General features: G+C 34.1%; 1 protein-coding gene across 1 annotated transcript; it reads left to right on the forward strand.

Annotated features, from left to right (window-relative positions):
- The first annotated feature begins 3420 nt into the window (after positions 1-3420).
- LOC144553235 (uncharacterized) lies at positions 3421-8988 on the forward strand. Its single transcript, XM_078301334.1, has 4 exons — positions 3421-3800; positions 4066-4946; positions 5013-5389; positions 7627-8988. Exons 1-4 carry the CDS (start codon positions 3421-3423, stop codon positions 8986-8988), a joined length of 3000 nt encoding a protein of 999 aa, XP_078157460.1.
- The last annotated feature ends 15618 nt before the right edge of the window (positions 8989-24606 follow it).

Below are 24606 nucleotides of genomic sequence, written 5' to 3' on the forward strand. Positions count from 1 at the left end.
GAATGTATCCCTAACGATCTGTTTCCTTATTTCTCCTTATAGCTATATTTGATTCATGCAATTCAATTATTTCCTTATTTCTCCAATTCTTTGCAATTAAATTATGTCATCTATATTCTTAACAATGAAAATAGAAATTATTCAATCTTTCCCAATTTGTAGAGAAAATCAATTTTTCATGTGTGAAGAGCAGAAATAGTCTTTATTAGAGCTTAATATGTTTTCAAGGAAAAGGTTATATGCTATTTTAATTCTTTAACAAAAAAATGGAAAGGAATCCTCTCCTCTCCTCTCTTCCCTCCTCCTCTTCTCTTCTCCTCTCCTCTACACTCCTCTCTTCCAATCCTCCACTCTATTAGCCAATGCAAGCAACAACCCCCTCACCAGCCCGTCAGAATGGAAATTCCCTTTCCTTTCAAGGAATCTCCGATCTCTGAACCCCACATTTATATGCCCCAAACTGCTCATAGTTCTCTGTTAGAAAATGATGTTGAACATTCCATTGCTGCCTGTTTTCTTTACTCAGCTACTAATCGCAACCCTGCCATTATACAAACTAAGCTGGCATAGCTTTATGGAGGTCAGGCCCGGGAATACCCAATTCTCGCTATATTGACCAAGGCATATCTGGTCTCGTTGCCGGAATTCCTTGACAGAATCCAAGTTATCAATGACTTGTTAGTTTGGTCTGTTTTGAATCATATCCATGTGTGGAGATAGGAACATGAGGAAGGGTGGAACTTGGCACCGCCTGGCTTCAAGGTGTATATCGAAGTTCGCAACTATCCTCTCCAACTGTGGCATCCAACCTTCTTCCACATTCTAGTCTCAGATTTTGGGGTCCCTCTCTATGTGGATGAGGTGAATTCTTTGGGTAATGACAGATCCTCTCTAAGGATTGTTGTCTCATGTGTGGACCCGGCTCGAATCCCTCATTCCTTGCTACTAATATATGAAGGTAAATGGAGAAGGTGTTCCCTCTCTGTTCTGGGCTGGGCTTATAGTGGTCGGCACCCTCTGGAAGATCATGGTGGCCTATCGATGGGTGGTCTCCAATCCACTATCCAATGGCCCCGAGACATTAACCCCCAGCACACACAGGTGGACCACGAGGTTAGAGCACAACTGAAGCAAGCAAGAGGGGCAGTTCTTAGAAGAGAACAGAGCCGTTTTACTGCCATGGAGCAATTTGGGGCCTTTCAGCTGCCTCCATTAATACGGTCTACAAATTGGGGTGATGAACCACATGCATGGGATGCTGGAGATTCAAAGCAGAGTACTGAGCTGGTCATTCTGATACCAAATTCAGAATTTCAGGACTCAGAGCAGCGCAATAGCACCTTCTCCAGTGACATAGGATCTTATGTGCCCAAAAAGCTACTGCCCTCTCTTTGCTATGTGACCAAGCTATGTAGAAACCAATGCAAAAGGAAGATCTCCACCTCATGTTTACTCAGCCATAAATCACAAAGGATCCTACCACTCCTCTCACCTCCCTTCAAATGCAATTCCCCCACAAAACGCCAAACAACCTCACTCCTGATTCATTTCATGTAGCAAGCGAATAGAACCTTCCTCCAATTAACACTAAACCAATCTTAGTTTGCCACATCATATAAAAAGACAATCTCCAATCACCCTCACACCTGCACTACACAACTAAAAAACGTTCCTAATTCAAATCCCAATCCCAGGAAAAATCAATTTTGGGACCCTACCGGTATAAGCTTCCGCTCTGTCCAGGAGGCAATTACAAAACCATTCTCTCCCCTCAACTCATTCTTAATCCTTCTCCCATATCTCTTTCCCATTGTAGCCCCTGCTATCTCTCCCCTATCCTAAATCCAGTTATTGCCTCAATGGAACCCACTGATGAAGAGCTTATTTGACGATTTGCAGGCCTTCAAACGAGCCAGGCTGAAACTCAGCTAATTGTCATTCCTCAAGAGGCTGCACTTGCAAAAAACTGGGGTCTCTGTTTATTGGTTCGAGTTTGTTCGGATCTCATGGTGTTCCTGGCTCAATTTGAGAAGCATATGCACACAGTGTGGAATGTCAATCCCTCTACGGTATTCTCGCAGAAGGAACGAGGGGTCTTCTTAGTAGAATTCTGTGAAAAGGACCTCACAAGGGTTAGGGATGACGGCCCGTGGCTATACAGAAATGACCTAGTAGTAGTGGCTTTGTGCAAAGGGATCTCTGACTTGACTATCCCTGTAGAGGAGGCCGAGATTTGGGTTCAGTTTCAGAATGCTTAAGCTGACTCTCTAAACGAAGAGGGTATTCGCATTCTAACAAACTCGGTTGGCCCTCAGGTCATGGAACTGGTTTGGGGCTCTATCAATGGCAAGCAATTCTTCAAAGTGAAGCTGCTCATTAACATTGCTACACCCTTGAAGGATAAGGTAAAGTTCACTCATCCAATTCATGGTGACTTGGTCTTGTATTTGGTGTATGAGAAGCTTGGGAGATTCTGTGTTTTTTGTGGGCTAGTGGGCCATGAGTTGAACTCATGCTCGGACAGAATCCGTTTAGCAAGGAACAAGAATTCCTACACGGATCAGGATAGGCCTGAACTTAAGAATATCCTGAAACCTAATTTTGGGCTGTGGCTGTCAAGTCCAGCCTTAATCCCACTGGGTCAGCCAACTGTTGATAAACCTGAGATGCAAACTGATCAAGCCCAAAACAAACCAGCTGAAAGCAGTGCGGGCTTAAAAAGGTCCCTTCATGATCTTTTTCATCATGCTGATCCGAACAGCGTGAATGAAATTAATCTCCTTCTCCTTCCCAACGTAGATCCACCTCCTCTTGAGTCTGACAACAATGGTGATGTCTCTACTTACCATAAAAGAGCCAAAGCGGCGAGGCCTCAATTGTCGCCGGGTTTTTCAACTGTCGCGGCAGCGGAGGCTTAGTGACAGTTCCGACACTCCGGCGGTATCTTCACAGTACGGGGGCTGATCTGACTTTTATTTCGGAGACTAAGTGCTCTAAAAATAAAGCTGAACAACGCATTTCAAGACTGCCCTTGACTAACGCTGAGATAGTACCCTCTAATGGCTGGGGAGGGGGATTGTGGCTCCTCTGGAGTGACAATATCTCGGTGTCAGTCCTAGAATCTTCATTAAACTTTATGGTAGCTAAAATCACAGAAAAACCAAACTCAGACCCGTGGATTCTATTTGCAGTTTATGGGGACTGTCAAGACAATAACAATAACCTAATCTGGGATCGGATCATCCACTATATCCAGAATTCGGGTTTACCTCTTTGCACAATAGGCGATTTCAATTGTATCTCGGATCACAAGGATAAGAGTGGTGGTAGTTCTCAGTTTAAGGCAAAAGATAAAAAATTCAAACGATTTATTCAGCAGACCGGACTCGTGGATTTAGGTCATTCTGGTCCAGCCTACACATGGGCAAACAACCAATGAGGGATGCCTTTATCATGGAAAGACTGAACAGGGGTCTCGCAACACCAGAGTGGATTAACTCTTTCCCTATGGCAAAAATTATCCACTTACCGAACTATCAAAGCGATCACCTTCCGGTCTTGCTAAGATTGGAACCTCTGCCAAGGAAAGGCCCTAAACAATTTAGAGTGGAGCAGTGGTGGGCGCAACACCCGGGTTTCAAACCAATTTGTAGGAAAGCGGCTGAGGAAGGTAGAAATTCATGGGAAGTGACTTGTGCTATTTTAAGAAAGGAAGTTAGGTCCTGGTCAGAAGGGTGCAAGGACCCAAATTGGGAGCTTAACAAGATAGAAAGAGAGATGAAATTGTTGATTGAAAAGAAGTAGACACAACAAGTGAGAGACTGAATAAATTTTTTCAAAATGAGCATCAGAGGTTCATTATTGCACAGGAAGCTTACTGGCTTCAACGCTCATGACTAAATTGGAACTTTCAAGGTGATCAAAACATAAATTTTTTTCACTCCACAACACTAGTCAGGAGAAGGCGGAACAAAATTGGAGCAATTCAAACGGATGGGGGGGGTGGGCGGTCTCTGACAAAGAAATTCGAGCAGAGTTTGTTTCATATTACAAGCGAATTTTCAGTCAAACTACACTGCCCCAATCCCCATCTGAAATTCCAGCTGAGGTGGCTCAAAATCTTACTGCAATTCCCCCAGAGGAAGCTCCAAACCTGGACCGAATTCCCACTGAAGAGGAAGTCAGATGGGCTGTGTTCTCATTGGGTCCCACCAAGTCACCGGGACCAGATGGAGTGACGGCTGCCTTTATACAGGAAAATTGGGACTCCTTTAAACCTGTTGTCGTTTCAGAGGTTCTCACTTTTTTCCAAATTGGTAGGCTGAAAGACTTCATAGCCCATTCAACACTGGTTCTCATCCCTAAAGTACCGGCTCCGACACTGGTAACGGAATTCCGACCGATAAGCGCGTGCAACTTCCTATACAAAGTAATTTCCAAGATTTTGGCAAGGAAAATACAACCCTTTATTAATGGTCTGATTTCACACTCTCAAACCGCTTTCATCTCGGGAAGGGAAATTTCAGAGAATATAGTGTTGCTCCGCGAAGTCATTCACTCCTTTTCTCTTAGGTCCTCCAAACAACAGTCATTTGCTTTCAAGGCAGACTTGGCGAAAGCTTTTGATTCCGTCAGATGGGAGTATTTTTTTAAGCTGTTACCACTGTGTGGGTTCCCCCAAAGAATGTGTGGCTGGATCCAAGAGTGTGTAAGGTCAGCAAAATTCACTATTCAGCTCAATAGAAGGGGTGACAGATTCTTTAGGCCGACTCGGGGATTGAAGCAGGGATGCTCAATGTCGCTGTATTTATTTATTATCGCTATGGACCCATTAGCAAGATGGCTTAATCTCAAAATGGCGGCCGGGACTATCCGAGGTCTAAAATTGGCAAGAACAGCTCCCCAAATGGCATGCTCTCTCTTTGCGGATGATCTTATCCTCACGGGTGCACTCACGGATTAGGAGGTGCTGGAGGTCAAAGGTACACTAACAAGTTTTTTTTCATTGTCAGGTTTGACGATCAACACTTCCAAGTCAAAAGTTTGGTTCTCTCATAACTCTGTTGACTACCATAAGAGTATGTTCAGATCGCATTTTGATGTCCAGGAAGCGTCAGAAAATGAGTCATATCTGGGATGCCCGGTCACTGTATCGGGGAGGGCTTCCTTTGATTATCTAATTGACAAGTTTGAGAAGCGCCTAAATCTGTGGAAAGCAAAGATGTTATCTCATGCTGGAAGGCTCATTCTCATTAAATCAGTCCTAGAAAGCCTTCCCGTGTACACGATGGGCACAGCAATCATCCCCACAAGGGTGTTGAAAAAGCTTACTGGTATCATGCGCAACTTTTTCTGGGGTGGGGATTCAACAAAAAATTACATGTCCTATGTAGCCTGGAGTAGAATCACAGTGCCAAAAGGGTTGGGAGGGTGAATATGGCACTTGTTCTCAAAATTGCTTGGAAAATTGCATCTGGGTCCTCATCTCCTTGGGCACAAACAATTCAAGCAAAGTACTGCTCGTTAACAGGATTTTGGACATCATCAAGAACATACAATTGCACCATGCTGTTGTTAGTTTGTAATAATCTAGAAGTCAATAATACGATAATTTATCATAAAGCTTTGTTCATGAATTGAATGTTTATTTATATATCATTTTGTTGCCGTGAGTATTATTGCATTTATGGATCATTTCGAGTTCATGACTGAAATTGTGAAACTCCATAATATAGATGATATATACTCTTAAAAGGTCACTGACCAAGGTAATTAGCAGGAACACTAATTACCGCTATAAGGTTAGTATGTGGATTAAAAGATGGTTAAGTTTTACAAACCACATGACACGAGATGTCATTTTAATCACATAGATACATGTTCTAGGAACATGGTATTTGACAGACCCCGAATGAAACATTAAATAGAATTGTGTTCGTGTCATTTATGTTTTCATTCAGTGTCACGTTCTAAAGTATGAGGTATTTATCGTTCCCACTGAGAAATATGTATGTGTGATTGCTATCTACCGCTGTCCGTAAAAAGCAGTCATAACGGTAGCATTCCCATATGTATAGCTTAGCTGAGGAAGTGATAGTCTACCAAAAGTACTATTGTCCCTCGTATCTCTATACGAGCTATAGCATCACTGGGCCCCTTGGTAGAGTTAGATTATCTGCATGCGGTATAATTACAAGAGTAATTATATTTGATAATCTGCTCAAGATCAAGAAAATATTAAGTTTGCAAGGATGACACACATCTACCTTAAACTAATCTAATAGCTATGAGACAAAAGAACTGACACAAGTAAATAGTTTACTGGATCGTGATATTGTACAGTACAGCATCATCTGTGTAATTGGATGGTCATGATGTGTTGCCAGATACCACTCATGATTATAGAAGTTAAAACAGTTTTAACTCTGTTTACCAACATAACACAGATCCTATTGGGTCACACCATATAGGAGCTACTCGGAGAATCTTACTGATTAATTATAAATTGATTATAATTAATATTAAGATGGTTATAATTAATTATATGTGATATAATTAAATTATAAATGTCATTTAGAATGACAAGCAGAAACAACGGTTAATTTATAAATGTACACGTTACGTTGTATAAAAGTTACCGAACAACAACCGAAAAGAAATATAATTGTATATGACAATTATATATATTTGATTTGGATTTTAATTTGTTAATTATGGATTTGAATTATGGGTTTAAAAGCCCAAAATAATCAAAACCTTAATTAAAATTAAAAACCCAAAGTCAAAGCCCAAAATCAAAGCCTTTTACTATTCATGCCTTAATGGGCCAAGGGCAAAATGGTCATTTCACACCTATGCCACCTTGCATGACACCTTAGGGTGTAGAAGCATGGAGAAGAGTGTGGAAGGGTGTGGAAGGGGTATTTTGGTCTTTTCACATATTAAAGGATGAGGTGTCAAGGGTTTTTGGTAAATAGATTTGTTTTGAGGGGTATTTCGGTCTTTTGCGAACCTCCTCAAAACACTATAAATAGAGGGGTGAGGGTAGAGAGAAAACTTACTAATTCACATGTTAATCTGATTAATTCGTTAATCGGAATTTCTCTCTTCCCGGTTTCGGTTATTACGAGATTCAGAAAAATATATTTTTGCAAACTCTGCGGTATTTCTTGTTTTGCTTTTAAGTGAAACAGAATAACTTGGAGTCTTAAATATATTTAATCTGTCCCTTTTTTGGTGAATAGTGTTTCTACAGAATTCCGCGGTTTACGGTATTTCTGGCAGAAGAAATAAACCGCTCTCCGGTTAGTCCTGGTGGATAACCGATAGAGGTATCACACGTGTGATACTCCGAGTCGATTCCTTCCCTGGTGTAGCTCTTCTCGCTCGGTCTGCATTCCAACTGTGATTTGGAAATAAGGTATAAATTGTTATATTAATCTATTTAATTGGTAAATAGATTTAAAGCTTTAGAAAATCAATTATGGAGTAGATCTGTAAATAGGATTAAATGGATCTTCTTGATTCATTTAATCCGTAGCTTAAGGTAGATGTAAAAAAAAAAAAATTTACTCTTTCCGCACCTTAAGCTAAATCAATGGGTTTGAACCATCGAAAACCCTACAGCTGTGGCGTAATCTGGTCAGTTTGAAGCCTCTGCTACAAGTTCACGTGGTCTGGAAAATTGGCTCAGGTGCTACTGTCAGAGCCTTCTCGCAACCATGGTTTTCGGGTTGGGAACTCATCAGACCCGCTAACTCAGCTCAACGTAATGTGACAGTAAGTTCTCTGTTATCACAGCATCACGAGTCATGGGATTTTGAGAAACTGCAGTTGATTTTTGGGTTTGAAATTGCCCTCATTATTTCTATGAATGAGGCAATTAGACCAGCTCCTGCCATGGCGCAGGACTTGTTGTTGTTCACTTACGCGAAAGATGGCCGATTCACTGTAAAAAAGGCATACCGGCTTTTGAAGGGGGATACTGGGAATGAAAGGGACAAGAAATTCTGGTCTGCTGTTTGGGGTGCAAAGGGATTGGCTCCTAAACTAAAGTTTTTTATTTGGAGATGTGTTTCAAATGCCTTACTGGTCAGAGGTGTCATAGGAGCGAGAATTCAGTTAGTACCGATGGTATGCCAAAGGGGTGGATTGGTACCTGAGTCGGTTGAGCACATGTTGTTCACTTGTGACTTTTCTAGAGCAGCTTGGTTATCTTCCCCACTGAGCCTGCGCTCAGATCAATTGCACGGCACATTTAGAGAGATTATTTCTTCCTTATTTGATATTCTAAGTGAACTTGATGTCATGAGATTCGTGTGCATGTCCTGGGCAATTTGGAGGGTGAAAAATGAGGCTATAATTGGGGGGAAACAACAAAGCTTTCCTGCCTGTTTCAAATACTACAAGGAAGTGTTGCTAGCATGTCAATCGGTACACTTCACCCCTCTTGTACCAATTCAACAACCTACTGGTATGAGTGTGCAATCCCAACCTCTAATGATCTCTCAATCTACCACATCATGCTATGTTGATGGGTCTTGGTCCCAAGATGGGCTAGTGGGTATCGGAGCTTACATTACGGTAGGAGGGAAGGTAGTGCAGTGGATCTCAAAAAGGGTGCAGGCTATGAATTCAACTCATGCTGAGGCAATTGCTGTGCTACAGGGGTACAAAATGCTGCTCTCAGTCACAACTGAAAGGGCATGTCTTTTCTCTGACTCTTTGGAAATTTTTGATTCATTGGCACATAAACAACCTCTAATTCATGACTGGAGATCCTTTAATGAGGTTTGGGAAGCTTGGCAAATTCAGAAAGACTCCTCCAATCGGCTTAGCTTAATTCACTGTGGCAGAGAGAATGAGAGTTTAAAGGTTACCCATCTGTTAGCTAACCTGGGAAGAACTATTGGCTGGGATAGGATGGAACAGGATTTAGATCTTTCTATTGAGGTATTAGATAGCTGTGTGAGAAGTGATTTGTTGTAAGACCTACGGGCCATGAAGATACCAAAAAAAAATATATATATATGCTTTCAAAATTTCTTAATTTGTTGCTTGCTACCAATATGCATTTCACAATTTCTCTTCACATACTATTAAATCCAGTAATTTGTTCCTGTTGCAACCCACGATGATTTCTGATTTTACTGTTTTGTTAAGCCACCGTTGGATCAGCGATTTTCAAAGTGGCTTAATAAATAGTAAAAAAAATCACAAAAATGTAAAATTTGGTCTCCAAGCACATTTTAATATAGAGATCACATCTAACGGTTCAGATCGACTTTTTGAATTTTGAAAATGAAAAAATGACTTATAAGCATATACCCTCATATGCTTATGTAAGTAGAGTAGCCAACCTCTATATATATATATATATATATATATATATGAACCTGTTAGCATGCTACGCGTAGCATAGAGAGCCTCCGTGCAACGACTCAATATTCGACTTTTCAAAATCCTAATGCTCGATCCAAACTGTTCATCTTGTTCTCCATATTAATATGTGTTTGGAGACCAAATTTTACATTTTTTGGAATTTGTTTTACTATTTTTTTAGATTTATTGAAAATCGTTGTTTTTCTATGGTCCAGATTTGCTGAAAACAACGATTTTCAATAAAGCTAAAAAAATAGTAAATAAATTCCAAAAAATATAAAATTTGGTCTCCAAACACATATTAATATGGAGAACAAGATGAACGGTTTGGATCGACCGTTAGGATTTTGAAAAGTCGAATATTGAGCCGTTGCACGGAGGCCCTCTATGCTACGCGTAGCATGCTAGCATATTCCTATATATATATATGAGCAGGGTTCAAATGCCTCCATGTTTTTGTGCCTCCATTATGCCTCCATCTCTCTCCATCATTTTCAAAGTTCAAACAGTCGATCCGAACCGCTCAACCTAACCTCCATATTAAAATATGTTTGGAGACCAAATTTTATATTTTTAGGAATTTTTTTACTATTTTCTTAGATAGGTACAAAATCAGTAAATCTGAACCATCTAAAAACAATATTTTTTACCTATCTAAAAAAATAGTAAAAAAATTCCTAAAAATATAAAATTTGGTCTCCAAACATATTTTAATATGGAGGTTAGGTTGAGCGGTTCGGATCGACTGTTTGAACTTTGAAAATGATGGAGAGAGATGGAGGCACAAAAACATGGAGGCATTTGAACCCTCCTCTCTCTATATATATATATATATAAACTTTGCGTATAAAATGAAGTAATCTTTAAAAATCAAACAAATATTAAATAAATAAATACAATTTGTAAAACATGATTACAATAAGATCTTAACATATAGATTAGATTGAATAACTTTAATTGACTATTGGACATAAAAAATGATTTCAACAGTTAAAATTAGTTTTCTCAAATGCCTCATTATTTTTGTGTTCCAATCATACCACCACATCCTTATCTTTATTTTTAAAATTCAAAGTTTCAAACAGACGATCTGAAGCGTTCAATATGATGTTTATATTAAAATGTGTTTGAAGACCAAAGTATATATACTTTTATTGAAATATTTTACTATTTTTTAGATAGGTATAAGATTGTTGTTTTTGGATAGTACAAAATCTTCTGAAAAAATAATAATTTTGTATCTATTTAAAAAAGTAAAAAAGTTCAAAAAATATCAAACTTGATTTTCAAGTATATTTTAATATGAAAATCATGTTGAACGGCTCAAATTAATTATTTATTTTTAAATAAAGATAAAGACGTGAAACATAATTGGAACATTAAATTAACGGCCGGACCATTTGAGTCCTCTTCATTATATTAATAATAATTAATGAGTACTGGTAATAAATATTAAAATATATTGGGTTGCGCATATTGTGGCCATGCATTCTCTGTATTTATAGCATGCCGAATTGATCAGTAATAAACTAATAATTCAGTACAATTCTTCTCGACCACGAATTTAGTGTTGCCAAATGTCGTAGAATTTCGTGAAGTGCACAAATTCATTATAAAGTGATTTAATTAAGCACTCGCAGCTAGGGTAGAATCAGGTGCAAATAAATGTTCAAATTTTGATTTAATCCCAATCCTTTAGTAACTCATTCGTAACCCGGTCAAGCTATTCAACTATTGGATTATAATCCTAATCCACTACTCTATAAATAATATTAAAAGAGCGATTAATTGTTAAGTATTCTATGGCCCGGGTTAAAATAGTTATCATTATCATATGATTGGCGAAGCTCCTCGCAAACCGTCAAAACTAATTAAAATATAGAATTCGAGATTTGGGGGAAACAAATCACGCTGTACAAAGTTGTCTGAAACACTGGTATTTGACAGAAATTGAAAGAATCCAACTAGGCAAGAAAACGATGGCATGCTTTGTTTGCTGTCAGCTGGGGATCCCAACAAGTGGCAATATATTAGCAAGTACCGTACATATATATACAAGTAGCTTAATATTATACATATATGTGGGTTACACACTCAGAAAAGATAACAATTATGAGTAGAACTATTTCACCAAGTTTTTTAGTAAATTCAAGTCTAAAATCTATCAAATCAGTTTTAAATGACAAATTTGAACTGTTAAAAGTCGCTTACCTTATGAGTGATGTGTCTACATGTGACAATTTTAAACATTTGAATTAATTTAGTATAAAGTCAAGCGGTAAAAAAACATTCAAAAAATGAATGCATTAAAATTAATTTATTAATCTTCTAATTTTGATTGAATGACTTTATACTAAATTAATTCAAATGTTTAAAATTTTCACATGTAGAAACATTACTTGTAAGGTATGTGGGTTTCAACGGTTCGAATTCATCATTTAAAACCCATTTGATAAATTTTAAACTTGAATTCACCAACAAGCTTAGTAAATTAAGAACACCCTAGTCCTACTCAACAATTATATATTGACGCAATATTAGCGATATTAGATTAGGCATCTGAAGTACCTAAAACAAAGAAAGAATCGGATATTCGTGCAATTAAGACACACACATAAAAAGATCCTCTCCAATATATTATTATTTGTTGGTTCAAAACTTTAGTGTAAAAAACGAAAAATATTTGAGAATCAATTTTAATTTAGTAGCAAAAGACAATAACTTATGTTTAAGAGAGGTTGAAACTCGAAAGAAAAATATCTTGTAGTTATTAATTAGTTTGGTCACTTGAGTCCTAACTTTTATCAAAAAAAAAAAAAAACTTTAGCAAAATTCAAAATTATCACAATAATCATCATTTTTTAAACAGTCTTTATATATAAATGTCTTATAGCCAAATACATCGCTTTTTTTTTACCCAATAAAAACACAAGAGTAGAACTAGGGTATTCTTAAATTCATCAAGCCTCTTGGTAAACTCAAGTCTAAACCCATCGAATTGGCCTCAAATGACGAATCTAAACCATTGAAACTCATCTATCTTAAGAGTGATGGGTCTACATGTAATTTTTTTTAATTTTGAAATTAATTTTGCATAAAGTCAAATGATAAAAAAAAATTCAAAAAATGAATGCATTAAAATTAAGGGAATGTTCTGTAAAGAACTTGGTGAACTTAAGAACAACCTAGTTCTACTCAAAACACAACTTTTTAAGGGAATGTTCTGTAACCACGTTACTTACGGAAATTTTTGGGTAAAATTGACTTTACAAGTATTAGTACCCATTAACTGTTTGGATTTCAGTTTTGATTTTCATTTCCATCACCCAAACGACAAAAAAATGGAGGTCCAAAAAGATCTAGTCGTCGGAGCGTGGTAGCTTTCGGATAAAAGTGGATCCAGTCGTGAAGAAAGATGGAGAATGAGATACTATGGTGATTAAGAGTAGGGTTGTACAAAATCGTTCAAACTCGTAACTCACTCATAACTCGCTCGCTAACTGCTCACTTTAACTTGCTCATTTACAACTCAAGTCAGTTCCAACTCGAGTTGGCTGACTTGTTTAATAAATGAGCTGAGTTTGAGCATATCCCAACTCGCTCATTAACAACTCGAGTTACACAAAATTCGTCACAATAAATCCCATGCCCTTCTAAATAACTCTTAAGTTGTTGTTTTGATTGTTTGTTTTGTTAGTTGTCTTGTTAATTATGTTTGAATTGTTTGTGTTTATATAAACTCTTACTAAGCTATTGAATTAATTATTTGTGTTTAGATAAACTCTTACTAGTATATAACTATAACTAAGAAAATTAACTAGTTAAACAAGTTATAAACGAGTTGTGAGCCAACTCGAGTTGGTAATGAGTTGAACTCGAATTGGCTTTACAGCTCGTTATTACTATCCCAACTCAAGTTGACTCGCTCATTAATTAAATGAGTTAAGCACGAGTTGGAGGTAACTCGCTCAAACTCAGCTCATTTACAGTCCTAATTAAGAGTGTAAATAAGTAGAATTAGATTATTAAAGTAGTTTAGATTAATTTATGAGAATAAAATAGTTTAGATCTAAGAATGAAGGTCATTTAATTCATTGTAAATATATTTTTTATTAATAAAATAGTTAGTAGCAATGTTTTAAAAATCGGTCTATTCGGCCGAATATTCGTATTCGGTTGGAATCCGAAGAGAAAATGAGTATTCGGTCCAATATATGGTTTTGAATATTCGGCCGAATTTAGATCAATATATAAATATTTTAGTATTTCATTTAGTATGAGATGAGGATCGATATTTTTAACATTTCATCACCAGTTTAACATGTACAATGAATCATAAATACTTTCTTTGCATACAAATTAATATAAATTTTTATTTTAAAATTCGCATATATAAATCCGAATAAAAATCTGTATATACGGCCGCATACCGTATATGTGGTATGCGATGGCTTTCTGAATACCGCATAAGAACCGATTTTTAAAACACTAGTTAGTAGACATATAAAATCACTAACCTTAAAAAAATGATCAATGCGCAATTTATTTTTTATATAAACAATAATTTTCTTATCATTTACGTGATGAAAAAGTAATAGATCACAAGATAATATATATTCTGCAGGATTTTATAATTGTCATCAAAATAATATGAAATTATCACTTCTTAAGACACAAATATAAAAGTGACAAACGATAATTTCCTTTAACTTTAAAGTGATTTATCATCACTTCAGTGAAATATATCGAATAATATTTATAAAGAGGAGGGATCGAGTTACAACACTCTTGAGTTACAACAAAGTTACAACATCTATTTTTTTCATTTTCATAGTCCAAATCATCGATCCAAACCGTTAGATATTCAATCTATATTAAAATGTGCTTGGAGACCAAATTTTACATTTTTTGAAATTTTTTTACTATATATTAAGATGGGTACAAAATCGCTGTTTTTTAATGGTGCAGAATTTTAATAAAAACAGCAATTTTGTACCCATCTTAATAAATAGCAAAAAAATTCCAAAAAATATAAAATTTGGTCTCCAAGCACATTTTAATATAGATTGAATATCTAACGGTTTGAATCGATGATTTGGACTTTGAAAATGAAAAAAATAGATGTTGTAACTTTGTTGTAACTCAAGAGTGTTGTAACTCGATCCCTCCTCATTTATAAATTGAATTTAATAATTGTTTGGTCTAAACTGTATATGCGGGGAACGTTATTTAAGAATGCAACATAACGGATATGCTTTGCTAGAAATCTGTAAGGAAATTTTGAGTTTTTAAATTTATATTTTAATAGGTGGGAAAGGGAGACAAATTGTTGTCCATAAATTGATGTCTTTTTGTTAATATGCACTGAATCATGCATGTATGATGCATGCCCCTGTACCGAGTATTGAAAAGTGATTAATTAGTTGTTGTTTCGTTTTCAGTCTTATAAATATACCACGTATATGTTATTTAATTCAAATAACATAAAGTGTCATGGTTCTAGTTAGCTAGCTAGGCCTCACTTCTTTTAGATAATTTGGCCGCATCTTGGCGTGCTTTTAGTCAAATCCATACATTTGTTTTATTAATATTGTTGATAAGTTCGGAATTTCAAGTTCCGAATACCTATTTTCTTAATCCTACAATTGATGAAAATGTGAATTCATAACCTCTCATTTTTTTCCTAAACGTACGCTAATACATGTGGAGTTACTATTTACCAATAAAATGTTTTAATTTTTAAAATAATTAGATATGGATGGAAACTAGCATTTCTAACTTAATTCACTAATACATATATGTCATGTCGTCTGTGCATACTAATTTATGTTCTAATTGCATGCTTGATTGCAATGATATAGTGATTATATTATCGCATGTATTAATTAACAAGTTATATGGGTGTTCGGCAAGGGTCACAAGATTTAGTTTTAAGCTGCATGAAGGAGAGTCCGTTTGATAATAAAGTTTAAAAAAATATATTTTTTTTAAAAAGATCTTAAGCTGAAAAAAAAATGTATAAGACATGTAGAATCAAGACTTAAAATTTTAACCTAGTTTAAAACAAATGGACAAAAAAAAACTAAAAAGGTGATTCTAAACTTTATATTTGTAAAGGATCACTTATTTAACAAGTTTAAAACTCAAGTACTTAAAGAAGCTCTAAAAAGGCTGTGATCTACCCCACCGAACACCCACATGGCAACCCATGCCCATTAAAATCCGACACATTATGATAATCATGGATCAGATAAAATCCGACGCATGCCCATTAAGGCATTAGCCGATGTGATGTTTGGGATTGTAATCTGTTTACAGTAAAAAAACCAGGAGGAGCGAGCAATGGGAGCTGTGCATTATTGTATGCAGTATAAATATAATGCAGTATGCACAGAGGTTGAGGAATCATGATTGTACAGTACAGCGCGAGAATGGGGCTCCGGACTGCGTGCCCATATGACTGTGGTCTGTGATCTGTGTGGGGTGCGAGTAGTGCGCCGGGTCGCAGTCGCAGTCTCGCAGCAGCACTGTGTCTCTGTGTGTGTATGTGGCGCTGCTACTGGTACGGTGGTACCATCTACCATGTGTGTGGACGCACCGTACAGTGTACACGTAACCCTGCTATGCTCGCACTACTTTGCCACTCTTTGTCAAGTCCGTGAACATTTTAGTTTGTTCCGCTCTCTCCCAATTTGTGCGTTGCATGCTTCCTTCGTCCATGGCTTCATCTGTGGTCCTGTGGATGTTTGAATAAGTAATAATATGTTATATGTGGATAATGAAGCACCTCTCTCTAGCATAAAGTTTTACCTGAAATGTTTTTAACTGCACGTGGGAATGGTGAACTATTCAACAATGGACACTACACCATTTTCTATGTCGGGCAACCAAAAAATTGGTTGCAATAGGCATAAATTGGTTGCAATAAAATAATTTTACAACAAAGAAAATTGGTTGCTGGTGGTTGCAATATCTCTTGTTGCAATATATTCACAACCAATTGCTTGGTTGCAATAATTTTTTTTTTATTGCAACCATAATTTGGTTGCAAGAACGGCGTAGCAATAAGATATTGCAACAAAATAAATGGTTGCTATTGTGCATGTAATACAACCGAAAAATGGTAGTAATAAGGTAGCATATTGCAACAAAATCTATGGTTGCAATTTGTTAAATAAATGCAACCAAATTTTAGTTATGAGAAATGCGTAGCAATATTTTGTTGCAACCAAATAAATGGTTGCTATTGCGCATTTAACGCAACCGAAAATTAGTAGTAATAAGGTAGCGTATTGCAACAAAATTCATGGTTGTAATTTGTTGATTAAATGCAACTAAATTTTAGTTGTAAAAAATGCGTAGCAATAATTTATTGCAACTAAATAAACGGTTGCTATTGAACATTTAACACACCCGAAAAATAGTAGTAATAACGTAGTATATTGCAACAAAAATTATAGTTGCAACTTGATAAATAAATGTGACAAAATTTTCATTGCCAAAAATGCATATCAAAATCTATTGCAACCATTGATATGATTGCAATTAATAAATTTAATGCATTGATAAAATATTTTAATGCAATTGGTATGCTGACATAATCTATTTTGAATCAATATATTGTTGCAATTAGCCATTCAAACATTGAATAACAGTTTTTTAGCATGAATAACAAATATTCTCATATTTAGAATATAAAATAAAAATACACAATTCAAAGAAAAGCTTTGACGCATATAACATGAATATTTATCTTTCTATTTTACATTAATAATAACAAAAATGCCATCCCAAGATACATGTTTTGGAATTTTACTTCTATAAACCGACTTTAACTAATCCACTGTTCTCGTGTTTATTTCGACCAACATATCCACCAACTGCTCTTGTGTATTTGCTTGCAACACTGTCATCTAAAATTAGAAGAAACACAATAAATAAATTAAGACATTTGTAATATTCTCATACCATGTCAAATTATATACTTGAGAAAAAAATAAAGTACCTAACAAAGTAATGAAAAAAAATATTTGCAAACAGATGAGGGAGTCTTTGTCAATTGTGAAATGCCAGTAAAAACTTCACTATGCTACCTCGCAAGCAACACTGCACATGAATAAACAAAAAATTAGTTAGTTTTTTATTTGTCTTCTTCGGTCAATAAATTTAAAATATTTATTTTTAACAAATAGCACAAAAAGCAATCCGCCAATAATTGATTTGAACATAGAATATTAAAAAAAAATTCATGAAAATCGAGTTTATGAGATTGCAAAATGTGCTAGCAAAAACGACAGAAAAAAAAAATCTATGTTCTAAATCACCTCAGTAACCTTTTTCTTTATTAGGCCGAGAAAGCTGAAGCTAAATTAAAAGCTTTTTAATATGCCCCAGTGGTGAAATGGATTTTAGATGGATTTTTTTTATAAGCAGAGAGAAGCAAAAATGAGAGGCACGAGGGGGATGGATTTATAAAGGATATTTTCAAAAATAAAAAAAATGGAAAGATATAATGGCCGGGTGTCATCCGAATGGAAAATATTTAAATCACCTTTAATTCATTGCAAAGAATATAGAAAGTATGTCAATTCAAGAAAATAATTAACCCTTGCTTTTGCTGTCTTTCAAAACTGCCGTGGTAGAAAAGAAAAAAATTAACAATGCAATCCCAACAACCAATCAAATGAGAGTGCTTATAATAATGTTTCCAGAAACTATTGATTTGGTTCTATATATATAAAAGAGAGAGTAATTATGATTTATAAACGTATATGTTCTGATTGAATTCAATCAAATGTATGTATTAAATAAAAGAAATCAAGTATTAAATAAAAGAAGCAGACCAGAGTGCATCAAGAAAATTTATCTAGTTACAAAATGCACAAGTAAAAAATGCTTAGTACATATATTTAGTTTTAAACATAATACTGTAAAAATTTGAGATCATATATATTATATCATCCTTTAAAAAAAAGTCTGAATAGGCAAATATGAGGTTGACTACGGTGAGTCATGGAGTAAAATGCATTTGTACTCCATGTCATATTTTCATTTTGAAAGTCCAAACAACCGATCTGAACCGTTAGATGCGATCTCTATATTGAAATGTGCTTGGAGACTAAATTTTACATTTTTTGAAATTTTTTTACTATTTATTAAGCCACTTTAAAAAATGGTTGTTTTACTTTGAACAGTAAAACAGTAAAAAATTATGGACCGCCGGATCAGTGATTTTCAAAGTGGCTTAATAAATAGTAAACAAATTCCAAAAAATATAAAATTTGGTCTCCAAGCACATTTCAATATGGAGAACATGTTGAACGGTTTGGATCGGTCGTTTGGATTTTCAAAATAAAAATATAGTGCCATGGAGCACCAACTCATTTTACTCCATAGCTCACTGTAGCCCATCTCATATATATATATATATATATATATATATATATATATATATATATATAGAGTGTGGCTAATTTGCTACCGGAAGCACTTCGACCGAGGTGCTTCCGAGGCTATATTAGCATATGTGATGTTCAAACAACAAATCCAAACCGTTAGATGTTTAATCTATATTAAAATCTACTTGGAGATCAAATTTTACATTTTTTTGAATTTTTTTACTATTTATTAAGATGGTTTGAAAATCGCTGTTTTTATTAAAATTCTGCACCATAAAAAAACAGTGACTTGTGGTCACTTAATATATATATATATATATATATATATATATATATATATATATATATATATATATGAGTACGGCTAACGCGCTTCCTCTAGCATATGGGCCGAAATGCTTCCGGTGGAAATTTGAAATTTCAAAATCCAAAAAGTCGATCTGAACCGTTCATCTTCTTCTCCATATTAATATCTGCTTGGAGACCAAATTTTACATTTTTCTGAAATTTTTTACTATTTATTAAGCCACTTTGAAAATCGCTGATCCAATGGTTTTACTGTTTTGTTAAGCCACCGTTGGATCAGCGATTTTCAAAGTGGCTTAATAAATAGTAAAAAATTTCAGAAAAATGTAAAATTTGGTCTCCAAGCAGATATTGATATGGAGAAAGAGATGAACGGTTCAGATCGACTTTTTGGATTTTGAAATTTCAAATTTCCACCGGAAGCATTTCGGCCCATATGCTAGAGGAAGCGCGTTAGCCGTACTCTATATATATATATATTAAGTATATTGATAATTTTCATGATTAACTTGTGGTTTTCATTAATTTACTTGAGGTTATTTACCTGTTGGATTGATTTATTATGGGCTTTTTTTGTTTGCATCGTCACCTAAAATGAATGGAAGACCAAGATCATACATATAAACTAAATAAGATATTACTCTCACATAATTTAGTCATATATCTTATTTTATGGTAAATAAGATATATATCGTGATCTGTACCATGTAAAAATAATATTAAAGAATATAATAAATAAATAAGTAAATATGTTATTATATGGATGGTGAATTTAATTATTGATAATTATGAAGGCTGACTAAATAGTTGTTTAAGTAATAAAAATAGTAGAACTAGGGTATCATTTAATCTCACCAAGTTCCTTGGCAATCTTAACTCCAAAATATATGAAATTGATTTCAAATGACGATTTCAAGTGGTTTATATTAATCTACTTCACTAATAATGTGTTTATATATTAAATTTATAAGTTTTTGGAATTCATTTAGTATATGTCTCTGTGTAAAGAAAGTTTATAAGTTAATTTTAATGCGTTCAGTTTTCATACATTTTCTATAAAATTAAAATTGCCCTTGTATCAACCATGACATTTTATGGGTCTTTAAATCCTTAATGAAAAATTTATAATTTTAAATTGATCATAATAACAAGTCAAGTAGTAAAAAGATTAAATTAATAGCGTCAACTTCATATTAAACCTTTTTGTTAAAGGGTAGAGTTAAAATGCCTCATGTCTTTCATGCCTCATCATGCATGCCTTACATCTTTTTTCTCTATTTTCAAATATCAGACAAATCGACCCAAACATATTTAAATAGTAAAAAATATGTAACTATTTAAAAATCACTATTTGTAGACCATCTTAAAATAATAATTTTGTAGCTATTGTAAGAAAAAGTGCAAAATTTTCAAAAAATATGAACTTGGTCTCCAAGCATATTTTAATATGAATATTATGTTGAATGGTTCATATCGACTGTTTGTACAGTAGATTGATTTCAACTATTTAGATTCATTATTAAAGTCAATTTGATAGGTTTTGAAGTTAAGCTCGCAAAGAGATTTATATCTATAATAATAATACTAGTAGTTCATATTTTGTTGATCACACTAAGTGATTTAAATTTTTTTTTTTAAATCTAAAATTCATTATTATTGCTGAGTTACAAACTCTACTCAAAAGTATCGAGTTATTTGAGAACGGTGTCATGACCAATTTATCAATATAAGTGACATTTTTAATAGACATGTATGAACTGTACGTGCCAAATAATTCTTATAAATTTTCTATGGATATATTTAAACTTTTGCCTAATAATTGTGCTTATCCTTTCTAATGAATATATATATATATCTTTTTTTACTCTTTGCTGTTCACCAAAAAAAGATAATAACACAATATCACATATGTATGAAATATGGAAAGTAAATATTATGAAATAAGGAAACAAGCTGGAGGCTTTTAATGTTGGCGACAATTTTTTTTTTAACTTTGGCACGAAGAGCAATTATAATAGGGGAATATATATATAAAGATGAGCTACGTTTTATGGAGTAAAACGCATTGGTGCTCTATGGCACTATATTTTTATTTTGAAAATCTAAACGACCGATCCGAACCACTCAACATGATCTCCATATTGAAATGTGCTTGGAGACCAAATTTTACATTTTTTGGAATTTTTTTACTATTTATTAATCAATTTTGAAAATCGCTGATCCGATGGTTCAGAAATTTTTACTGTTTTATACTGTTCACAGTAAAACAGTATTTTTCAAAATTGCTTAATAAATAGTAAAAAATTTCCAAAAAATATAAAATTTGGTCTCCAAGTACATTTCAATATGGAGATCACATCTAACAGCTCGAATCGGTTGTTTGGACTTTCAAAATGAAAATACGATATGGAGTACAAACGCGTTTTACTCCATGGAGTAGCGTAGCTCATCTCATATATATATATATATATATATGACATATGAAATTTAAGACTTTGTTCATATTTTGTCATTCACTAAGTAATTTAAATATTTTTTCAAAAATCTGACATTCATAATTTGTTGTTTTATTATCAACTATACGTACTCAAAGTCTTGAATTGTTTCATAAATTAATTAACAAATTATGAATCGTGTCAATTAATTATTAAAAAAATTTCATTGATCTTTTAACTTCTGCCAATAATTACGCTTGTTCTTTCTAATAAATATTATATACTAACTTTAACGGCCCATTATCAAATTAATACCAAAGAATTTGTGGTGTAGACCCATATGACATATTAACAAAAGATTACAGTGTATAGAATTTGGCGCGAGATCAAATTTTTGGCGCGGAATCAAATGTTTCCACTGGAAAATACAAATAGTACTAACGGAAATTTATTACCATAAGTTACTTATCGTCCTCTATTTAAGATTCAGGAGTATCATTGTACTAATATATCACAGAGGCAAATCGATCTCCAATTTCTGCCTCAATTTTACAAACGTAAGTTATTTAGCTTTTTATATTAAGAATTAAAGATTGTTGTAATTCGCATGGGGTAAAACTGTTTTTGGAAAACAAAACTAAAAAATATCAAAGGCAAACAACACAATTTGTTTTATGTTAGAAGAGTTCTATCATATCTGGTTAATTTTTTTATGGCTTATATTAATGTTTATTACAAAGATTCAATATATATTCACATAGTTTAATTGCAGATTAAAAAAAAATGATTGGGGGACCTTTTGCAGTTGCTCACCAAAATTATAACGGTGCCAACATGTTCATTGATGAACCAAATCGACCTTCACATGCTCGTCGGCCTAGAGTAGGAGAAGATGAAAAAAATTGGTATTCTCTCTCTTATTATATACATTTAGAGTTTTCAATCTATCACATGCAACTGTTTTCTGTCTTATTTTTGCTTGCTATAAAAATTAATAGCATATACACATATCAATTAAGTGACTAATTGATTAATCTCTTTGTTATTACTATTTTTAAAAGCATAAAAATGCAATTTTCTAAACATTTGCTATTTGTATTCACCATTAAAAATAGAAACACATATAGCATCCACCGAAATACTTTTGACACAGAAATAGATGAATTCACAAAAATCTAGAAGAAAAATTATTACCGGAATATATACCTCTTTACTACCATAACATAAACCTTCTTTATTTTCCAACCAAGTGAATTTTGACGCAACTAATTTTGTCTCAGAGAGAATTTTGCCGCGTGAATTTTTTTTTTGCAACATATTTTTCCGTTGCCATATCAAATAATTTTGTTGCAAAAAGTATTTTTCGGGCAACAATCTAATTTAGTTGCAAAAAAAATAATTGGTTGCAATATTTAACGTTAATTGCAACAAATTATTTTCGTTGCAAAATCCTTAATTTATAGCTACTAATTCTTTTACCGTTGCAATAAGCTGTTGCAAATAGTCTATTTTGGTGTAGTGGGATGACAAAATTACAGTTCTAAGTAAATAATGCTAGAGAATGTAATAGAGAACGGAGTAGCTAGGTCCGATCCGCATCGGATTTATTTTTGAATCCAATTCAAGAAGTCTCCAGAAGTCTAGGACCATCTGGTATGTTTTAAATTTTGTGTGAATGAAAATTGTCACGACCGCACACGATATTAAAACGGAGTGTACGGATTTTAAACTCCATATTAATTACCTTAAATAACAAACAATGCAATTGATTAATTATGCTTAATACATTTGACTAAAACAATATAAGGTTGAACATTTAAAATTCTTAACAAGCTGGGATTATAAAAGGGAAAGTACGAAGTCTTTTTGTTTTACTCAGTAAAACGAAAATAATCCATGCACGAATATATAAATTAGACAGTACCAAATCTACAATTCACAACTCCACAAAAATATAAATTCCACAATTCTAATATTTCAATTGCTCAACAATTCATTCTACATTTTCAATACTCGTTTAACAGATGATTAACATATGATTAAGAGTAGGATTAAAATATCCACTATTTTCATGCTCTAATCATGTCTCACATTCTTATCTCTATTTTGATATGAATTGCTTAATATGACTTCCATATAATGTGTTTGAAAACCAAATTTTATTATTTTTTTAGATATGTACAAAATCAATGTTTTTGAATGATCCAGAATCTTCTGAAAATAAAAACAACTGTTCTTCTAATAAAAAGATTGTAAAAAAATTTGCAATGACAACCCTTTTATGAATATAATGCACTTGACTAAAATATTATCTTTCGTTTAAAAAAAACATTCAAAATTTGTATTACCATAAAAATAATTGAAAATTTTATTATGTATCCTATACTTTGAAAAATAAAACAAATAATAAAGACAGGATAGAGTGTGTATGTGCGATGATGTCCTTGGGAGGCTGGCCTTTAGCTTGTTTCCTTGCTCCGAATTGACAGCCGTTGTCTCGTTTCGTCAGTCTCAGTTCTTATCCTGCTGCTGCTCCGCCTTTTAGCGCTTTTATTTACCATTTGTTTCCGAGTTTTCCCACTTATTGGGCCATGATGTGGAATCTTCTGATGTCCCTTTCCAATTGGTTGGTTTGTAATATTTTTGAAAGTTGCTGGCAACTCATAATTCACACACAAGTTCTCTGCAGCAGCCCAGTCACGCACATTCTTATTCGGACCCGTTGTGTATTTGTGTATTATTGGGCCTGAAGGTGTTAAATTGCTGGCCCAATTTAGATTACCTGTTTAGGGAGTACAACAGTAAAAAGCTAACCATAAACTATACAGCCTGTATATGTATGTAGAGTGGAAAAAACGTGATTTGCTGTGTCGTACCGTAATTAATAAACTGTGATTTTGATTTTTTGTTGTGTTGTACTGTAATCAAGTTAATTTTTTATATGCCGTACTGTGACGAAAATGTCAAGGAATAATCACGATACACGAATGGTCACACCGTGTCAAAACGTGTCGTGACTAAATTTGACTCGCGTGACTCACCATTTGATCATAATTTAGATTAGTTTGTTCAAGATTCACCGTTTG

The sequence above is a fragment of the Carex rostrata genome, chromosome 4, assembly GCF_964058835.1.
Source record: "Carex rostrata chromosome 4, lpCarRost1.2, whole genome shotgun sequence".
NCBI classification, from domain to species: Eukaryota; Viridiplantae; Streptophyta; class Magnoliopsida; order Poales; family Cyperaceae; genus Carex; species Carex rostrata.